We start from the raw sequence: 8936 nt of genomic DNA, 5'->3' as shown, positions 1-8936 counted from the left end.
ACGTAAGGCTCTAACTCACGAACTGAGAGATCATGACTGAGCTGAAGTCACCTTAACCACCTGAGCTACCCAGGTGCCCCTGGCATTTTTTTTTAATTTTTTTAACGTTTTTATTTATTTTTGAGACAGAGAGAGACAGAGCATGAACGGGGGAGGGGCAGAGAGAGAGGGAGACACAGAATCAGAAGCAGGCTCCAGGCTCTGAGCCATCAGCGCAGAGCCCGACGCGGGGCTCGAACTCAAGGGACCGCGAGATCCTGACCTGAGCCGAAGTCGGACGCCCAACCGACTGAGCCACCCAGGCGCCCCCTGGCATTATTTTTTAAAAAGCTCTTCAGGGAATTAAAATGTGCAGGCAAGATTGAGAACCACAGAGGTCTAATGCAGGAGCAAGACGATGTGGTGTGAGTTTGTTAGAAGAGAATACAGGCACCCTTGAGTGTGGGGGTGGCACTGTACTAAATTCTTACCTCCTGGGAGGTGGGTATCCCCACCTTTTAGAGGTAAAGAAACTGGGATTCAGAGAACGACTGGCCCAGGTAGAACCTGGATTTGCTGCAGGTTGGTGGGTCTAGAGTTCAAATGAGAAAGGACCAAGAAAGGGAGGCCGGAACGGGGTGGGTCATGCCCTCTCGGATCCCCATCTCTTGACGGGTGAGCTGCACGCATCTTGCCTCCCTCATAAGACTGCGTGTTCCTCTCTCAGATTGGGAATTGAGTCTCCAGAGACACACAGAGGAAGACAGCACTGGAGGGCACATGGCTGCTCTCTCAAGCCTGCCCCATGCCCCTCCTCCTCCATCCACTCCCCTGGAGTACCCTAGAACTTACCCTCCTTCCCTCCCATAATTCCCTCCCATAATCACCTCCCATAATCCCACTACTAAAGGGTTATGCCCAGCACAGGTGGACCCTCCAGGACACCACTCTCTCGTCCATTCGGATTGTCCAGGGCCGGGCTAGTTATTAAGTAGATTTTTTGTCACCCTGAAGTGATGTGACCAATTTATACAGGTTTTTTGCCCCGCCTGTGGATGGAAACTTAGGGAGCCTCAACCTGCAGGAGCTTTCTCCTTTGCCTTCCACAGGAGTGCGGCCAGGTGACACTGAGATGGCAACATCAGGCCCAGCTTGAGTGGTGCCCTCCCTGAACGTACGTTTCTGCCTGTGCTACCAAAGGCGTGGTCCTCAGTAAGGAATTAGGTTGTGACCAGTTCTAGAGAAAGCGACCTGTGTTGGTCACAGTCTGACTTAGGTGGCTCGGCGGGCTGACGGCACCGTGTTCAGGGCCTGGGGTCCCCAGGCGGCGAGCCCTGCACTAGCTCCATTCTGACTTCACCTTCGTGCTTGCCATTCAGCCCCACTGTCCCAAGACGGGTTTTCATTCCAAATAGTCCAGACATAGGTTAGAACTCTGGTTTCCCCTACCGGGAATGTGTGCCTGCACCTGTCCCTGGCCCGTTTCCTCAGCTGTGGAATTAGAACAATGAGGACCGTGTTCACCTCCCAGGAGCGTCTCCCCATGGAGGGTGCTGCACAAATGTCAGCTTTCCCATTGCTGGCTGTGTGACCATGGGCAATTCTTTACCTTTCTGTGCCTGTTTTTTTTTTTTTTTTTTTTTTTTAATGTTTATTCATTTTTGAGAGACACACAGTGAGAGTGGGGGAGGCACAGAGAGAGGGAGACACAGGGTCCGAAGCAGGCTCCAGGCTCTGAGCTGTCAGCACAGAACCTGATGTAGGGCTCGAACCCACAAACATCATGACCCGAGCCAAAGTCGGGCGCACAACTGACTGAGCCAGCCAGGTGCCCCTCTGTGCCTGCTTTCTTATGTTTAAATGGGAATAATACTCCCTGCCCATGAAGTACCTAGAACAAGTGTTGAGAGCTAGCTGTTTTTACTGGCTGTTGTAATTTAGTGTCATTGAATGTCCTGGACCCCAGCTGACGAAGTACCCTCCCCTGTAGGCCCATCTGTCACAAGTCCTGTGCCTCAGGGCCTCCTCTGGGCCAGTGTGGCAAACATTAGAGCCCGGCATTGGATAGGCCTGAATTGAGATCCCAAGTGAGCTGTGTATCTTTGGCAAATTCCTTCCTCCGTCTGGAGCCTTGGTTTCCTTATCTGGAAGGTAGGATGACAACAGAAACCCCCCCCCACCCCCACTCTCCCACCCCCACCACCAGATGCATGAGGCAGGCAGAGCACACAGGTGCAAACCTAAAGGAATCATGTGCCCAGAGAACAGGAGTAGCCATCTGGGGATGAGGCCACAGGGTCTCCCAGGCTGGCAGGTTACAGGCCTCAGGCTGAGCCGAATGCAGCCCTGCTGGCCAGAGGACCAAGACGCCAGATCGTGAAGCTGGGCATCACGGGTAGGAGGGGCCTGAGCACCCCCATCTCATGCTGGGCATCCTGAGACACCCGTGTGTGCCCAGTGCGCACCAGAGGGCAGGCTGTCCCTCAGAGCCCAGCTTCCGCCCTTGGAGAATGTGCCCACCACTGTGGCTCAATAGTCCTCACTCCACACCCCGGACAGAAGACTGTGAGACCACCTTTATTAGGCCAAGAATGGCCTCGTGTACAAATTTACAGAGTTCCTCCCTGTACCGGGACCCCCAGCATCGCCAGGGCCCTGGAACCAGCACCATCTCTGGACCTCTGAGTCTGTGCGGATGGCAACACCAGCCATGTGGCATACTGGCTGAGGCGTGGATGCTGGGCAGGGAGCAAGGAGTGAGCTTGGCCTTGGGCCTTCCAAGTGGAAGGGCGTGACACCCACCAGGAGAAGATCAGCCCACTCACGGTCTTCCCCAGTGGCCTCTGCTGCCCGGGTTCCTGCTCAGAGTGCAGAGGCCAGCAGGATGCTCCCGTCTACCCGGGAACCATGGTGTCCTGTCCCAACCTGGACATCTACCCAGGGAGGGGAAGCTGCCGTGTTCTCATCCTTGGGATGGAGGAAAGAACAAAAACGGGGGTGGGGGTCTCTCCAGAGCCCCATCATCTGGAATCCACTGTTGTATCTCCAACATGCCCTTCCCGAGTGAGAAAACCCACTCCCATCCCACCCAAGGTCTCCCAACAGGAAACAGCCTCCCCCAGGGAGGGTCCTGCAGTGAGCCTGACCCCAAATACACTCTAGGGCCAGGACAGATGTATATAAATATATAGGCTGTGTGTATATATCGTATAAATGTATCTATATATGTATATATGTACATGCACACGTAGGAGGGCAGGCCAGCAGCTGTGCCTCAGGATAGGGAGTTTCTCAGCCAGGTCCAGGACTAGCCTGGCTCCTCCTCAGAGGTCTGGCCACCTTGAAAAGCCTCTGGCTAGATGTCGCAGGAAGGCCGAGGGCCATCACTTGAAGTTGAGAGTCCAGGTGTTAGGGATGTACAGGGACTGGGTCTGGCGGGTGCGGCGAGGCGTGGCGTTGAGGGCATCCACACTCTTGCGGCTGGAGCGCACTACGTCTGCCACGAAGCTGGTGCAGTCACTGCAGACGTCCTTGAGGACAGAGCCGTGGGTGTAGATGTGTGGGAACGCCTCCTCCACACTCGGCCACTGGGGCCCCTGCAGGGATCTGGAGCAGGACGGAGCCATCAGGGAAGTCTCCCTCTGGTTCCTTTCTCCATGTCCACAGCCTACCCCCCCCCCCCCCCCACACACACACACACGCATCCTTCCCACCCACCCCCCGCCCCCAGCAAAAGCTCTTCCTCAAGAGGATCTGACCACCCGGTTCAGTTTCCAGCTCACACTACTTAGCCCCCAGAGCTCTCTGAGACATCCCTTTCTGGACAAGTGCCTTGGATTTCTGTGTCCTGGCAGTGTCCCAGCAAACCACCCCACCCACCCCAGCTCCTGTATTACTCTCGATGCCTGATCACCACAGTGACCTCAGCAAAGGGCAAAGGAACGCACTGGAAGGCATCTCTTCTCTGGGTCGGCGTGGTTCTGGTAGCTGACACCCTCCGAGGACTCTCAAAGCCCAGCGTGTAGACAGGAATGTGTGCAAACTTCTTAGAAGGCATCTTCATCTACAACACAGAGGGAGATGTGGACAAGGCTACCGCAAAAGAGATGGCGAGGAGCACAGGCGTGCACGCGGGCGCGCATGCACACACGAACAGCTGCCTGCTCTGGGCCTGTGGGGCGGCAGGGGAGTGTCTGCAGGGTGCCGTTGTGACCGTGTGTGCTCTCTGGATGCCCACCCCATGCCGGCCACCTGAAGGCATGTGTCTCCTCACTTGTTCCCCACACCCAACCACACGCTGCTCATCCAGACAGGCGTACCCAGAGGGCCCGCCAGCATGCCCTGCATGCAGTAGATACTTGATGAGTTGGAGGTTGCCCAGTGCTGAAACCGCAAAACGCAAAGGGTTTGAAAACTGGTGGTAAAACCCTTTTCCAGCAAGCCATGGTTTCTAGGCGGAGGTGTGGTGGGGTGACAGAGTTCGAAGTGTGACTACCCTTCTACGTTTGCACACCTCCATATACGCAGACGTGCCCAGACTGCTACAAAGAACCTTTCCAGAAACACTCAGGGAAGATGTAGCGTCAGAAGGTAAGAGTCCAGGGGCACCTCGGCGGCTCAGTCAGTTAAGCATCCGACTTCGGCTCAGGTCCTGATTTCTCGGTTCATGAGCTCAAGCCCCATGTCAGGCTCTGTGCTGACGGCTCAGAACCTGGAGCCTCCTTCAGATTCTGCGTCTCCCTCTCTCTCTGTCCCTCCCCTGCTTGCTCTGTCTCTCTCAAAAATAAATAAACATTAAACTTTTTAAAAATAAAAGAAGGTAGGAGTCTTAGAGGGAAAATGAAGGGTTTTTCTTGGCAGTAGCCTGCTAACATGGAACGTTTAAAAAAAAAAAAAAACCACCTACAAGGGTCTTTAAAAACTACAGTCTTGGAAACTGTAGGGATGGGTCTTGTGTGGAGGAAGGAGATAGACGAAGTGACTGGTGCACGTCTGACCGGCCAACAGGAGACAGCAGAGCCTCTGTCCCCCGGCTCTGCCCTCCTGGACAAGCCAAGTCAACCACAGGACACCTCAGATACCTGGGGCCTCGCTCAGACCCCAGACGATCCTCACCTTTATGCTGCAGGAAGTGCAGACAGCCCTGGAGGGAAAGAAGAGGGACGCGGGGTCAGCAGTGAAGAAGCCACAGAGAGACCATTCCCACCAGGCAAACTGCCCGCCCTTCTGCTAGAGACCAGTTACCTCAGTGCTTTACGTGTTTTACCCCCCAAATCTTTTCTTTTTACTTAGGCTGCATCCAAAATATCTCTGCCCCTCACAGCTGGCTTTTTCTCTGAAACATTTCGGTCTGGAGCTTTCTCACGCCCTCTGCACTTGCATGTGCCTGACGCCTCCTGCCACAGAGGCACCATCTGAGCCAGAGGCGCCCTGAGCAGCTCAGTCTTAAGCAGTGATTGACATCTTTTGAATCCCCACTGCTGACTTAAAACACAAATGCCTTCCTGTACAAATTCAGACACTAGAGAGAGCCGTGACTGCAAATCGTAAAGCCCACCCTCAGTGGCAGACCCTGGTGACGGGTTTCCCCTTCTCTAGATCTAAGTATGACGGACAAAGATACACGCTTAAAATAAAACAAAAATAAATGAAGTGGGGTGTTATGCATACTATTCTATAAAGATACACCTGGGGCTCTTCTCTGCATTAGGACAGATGGTCCAAGTTCATTTTTTAATTTTTTTTAACGTTATTATTTATTTTTGAGACAGAGAGAGACAGAACATGAACGGGGGAGGGGCAGAGAGAGAGGGAGACACAGAATCGGAAGCAGGCTCCAGGCTCTGAGCCATCAGCCCAGAGCCCGATGCGGGGCTCGAACTCACGGACTGCGAGATCGTGACCTGAGCTGAAGTCGGACGCTTAACCGACTGAGCCACCCAGGCGCCCCTCAAGTTCATTTTTTTAAAGCAAGGGACTGTGCTGTCTTACATGGATGTCTCATAATGGTTTTGCCACCAAGAAAACTCTAGGTTAATTATATTTGATTTCACTGCGGTCAGGAAACTTACTTTCCATGACTTGAATCCTTCCACGTTTTTGAGACTTGTTTTCTGACCCAGAATATGGTGTATTTTGGTAAATATCCCTCGTGCACATAAGAAGCATGTACACTCTGCTGTGGTTGGCGGAGTGCTCTATGGATAGCAGATCAGGTTGGTTGTCAGTGTCATTCAAATCTTCTTAGTTTTTTTCTGTTTACAAGTCCTACCAATTATTGAGAGAAGGCTATCAAAATCTCTCACTTTAAGTGTGGATTTATCTATTTTGCCTTGCAACTTTATCAGATATTTACTGCATGTATTTTGAATCTCTGGTTAGGTATATGAAATGTTCAGAAGGGTTATTTCCTCCCTCTGTCGTTAGGAAAGGGACTCCTTTATCTCCAGTAATGTTTTTTGCCATCTACTTTGATATTAATGTCATCTTTCTTTTGACTGGTATTGGCATGGCATATCTTTCTCCATTCTTCTCCTAACCAACTTTTGCCTTTTTATATAAAGTACATGTCTTAGGGGCGCCTGGGTGGCTCAGTCCGTTAAGTGTTGTACTTCGGCTCTGGTCATGATCTCACGGTTCGTTGAGTTTGAGCCCTGAGTCAGACTCTGTGCTGACAGCTTGGAGCTTGGAACCTGCTTCGGATCCTGTGTCTCCCTCTCTCTCTACCCCTCTCCTGCTCACACTCTGTCTCTCAAAAATAAATAAACATTAAAAAAAATTTTTTTTTTTTTATAAATAAAAAAGTAAAGTACATGTCTTAGGTGCCTGGGTGGCTCAGTTGTTAAGCATCTGACCTTGGCTCAGGTCATGATCTCAGGGTTTGTGTGTTTGAGTCCCACATTGGGTGAGCTTGAGCCCCACTTCTCTCTCTCTCTCTCTCTCTCTCTCTCTCTCTCTCTCCGCCACCTCCCTCCCTCCTCCACCCTCTGCCCCTCCTAGGATTCTCTCTCTGCCCCTCACTCATCTGCGCATACATACATACATACATGAATATGTAAATACACACATACATCCATAAAGAAGTACATACATACATACATAAAGCGCATGTTTGCAGGCAGCAGTCTTGCTTTCTTCACTCAATCTGGGACACGGCCTATTAGTCCAATTGTTTAGACCTTTCACAGTTAAGGTAATCATGACACAGTGGAATTTAGGGCTGTTGTTTTGCTGTTTGTTTTCTTTTGGCCCTATTTGTTCTTTGTCCCCTTTTCCTTTCTGCCTTCTGTATTAATCGACTATTTTTTATGATTCCACGCTATTCCTCTGTTTTATTGTTTTAGTGGTTGCTTTCAGACTTACACTACACTCCTTAACTCTACCTTCAATAATATCTTACCACTTCACGTAGAGCACAAGAAGTCTCCTATAGCATACCTTTATCCCCTCCTTGGCCTTAATGCTATGGTTATGATACTTCTTACAGATGCAAGTCCTACAGTACCTTGCTGTTAATTTTTTGGCATGCCTGGTAATCATCGATTGGATACCAAGCACTGAATTTCACCCTGTTGGGTGCTAGATATTGATTTACCTTGTAAAAAGTTATAACAAAATACTCTTCTATGTCATCTTCGTACTTGCTGTTTCTGGTGCTCTCCCACTCTTTCCATTTGCTATCATTTTCCTTCTATGTGAAGGACCTTGTTGAAAATTGTAGTGTGGGTCTACTGGTAAAGAATTCTTTTGGTTTTTGTATTTATGGATATGTTTTTGTTTGTGTCTTTGTTTTTGCTTGTTTGTTTTATTATTATTTTTTTTAAGTTTACTTATTTTTGAGACAGAGACAGAGCATGAGCAGGTGAGGGGCAAAGAGAGGGAGACACAGAATCGGAAGCAGGCTCCAGGCTCTGAGCCATCAGCACAGAGCCTGACCCAGGGCTCGAACCCAGAAACCGCGAGATCATGACCTGAGTTGAAATCAGATACCCAATCGACTGAGTCACCCAGGTGTCCCTGTTTTATTTGAGAAAGAGAGAGAGAGCGCACTTGTGTGCTGCAGAGAGAGGGAGAGGGAGAGAGAATCTCAAACAGGCTCCAGGCTGAGCGTGCTGGGTTCCATCTCACGACCTGAGCTAAAATGAAGAGTCAGACAACCACCTGAGCCACCCAGGTGTCCCTTGTCTTTATCTTTGAAGCATACTCTTTCTTGGTTTAGGGTTTTAGATTGACAGTTTTTCAGTCCATCAGAAACGCTGGTTTACTCTCCTCTTGCTCACGTTATCTCAGTGAGAAGTCTTTATTTGCTGGCTGATTTTAAGAAATTCTCTTTATTACTGGTTTTGATCAATTTGATTAATATATGGCTTGGTATGATTTTATTCATGTTTCTCATGCTTGGGATTAAGTTTCTTGTAAGTTTATATTTTTCATCAAATTTGGAAAACTTTTTAAGCTATTATTTCTTCAAATACTTTTTATGTCCCCCCCCCCCCCTTTTCTTTGGGGACTTTAATTACATCTATATTAGGCTTAACATTAACCCACAGGTCACTGAGACCATTTTCACTTTTTAAGTTATTTTTTCTCTGGAGCGCCTGGCTGGCTCAGTCGTTAAAGGATGGGACTCTTGATCTTGAGGTCGTGAGTTTGAGCCCCACGTTGGGTGTAGAGATTACTTAAATAAGTAAAACTTTTTAAACATTCTAAAAAAAAAATAACATTTTCTCTCAGTGTTTTCATTTTAGGTGGTTTCTATTGCTTGGTCTTTGAGTTCACTAATGTTTTCTTCTGCACATTCTTCTGGATGTTCAATCCAGTGTAATTCCAAACATTCATCCAAACATTCTAGTTCCAGGTCTAGAACTTTGTGTCTTTTTATCTTTCATGCCTCTAACTTTTTGAACATATGAAATAGTTTAGAACTTCAGAACTGCTAATTCGAATGTCTGTGTCAG

General features: G+C 49.4%; 1 protein-coding gene across 6 annotated transcripts in view; it reads right to left on the bottom strand.

The window, feature by feature from the left end:
- Positions 1 to 2540: 2540 nt before the first annotated feature.
- Positions 2541 to 8936, bottom strand: part of SPIRE2 (spire type actin nucleation factor 2) — a 36592-nt gene continuing 30196 nt past the window's right edge. For 5 of the 6 annotated variants that reach the window (XM_060649885.3, XM_060649888.3, XM_060649889.3 and 2 more), the window contains exons 13-15: positions 5095 to 5122; positions 3927 to 4042; positions 2541 to 3585 (exon numbers count right to left, since the gene is read on the bottom strand). In XM_060649885.3, coding sequence (XP_060505868.1) covers positions 3363 to 3585; positions 3927 to 4042; positions 5095 to 5122 — 367 coding nt within the window. In that variant the 3' untranslated portion in view covers positions 2541 to 3362. Of the gene's footprint in view, positions 3586 to 3901; positions 4043 to 5094; positions 5123 to 8936 lie in introns of all 6 variants that reach the window. The other variant, XM_060649886.3, reaches the window with a different exon arrangement.

The sequence above is a fragment of the Panthera onca genome, chromosome E2 (assembly GCF_046562875.1).
Source record: "Panthera onca isolate mPanOnc1 chromosome E2, mPanOnc1 haplotype 2, whole genome shotgun sequence".
In the NCBI taxonomy this organism is placed as follows: domain Eukaryota; kingdom Metazoa; phylum Chordata; class Mammalia; order Carnivora; family Felidae; genus Panthera; species Panthera onca.
The sequence above is the reverse complement of the archived record's forward strand: the minus strand, read 5'-3'. Positions and strand labels throughout refer to the sequence as shown.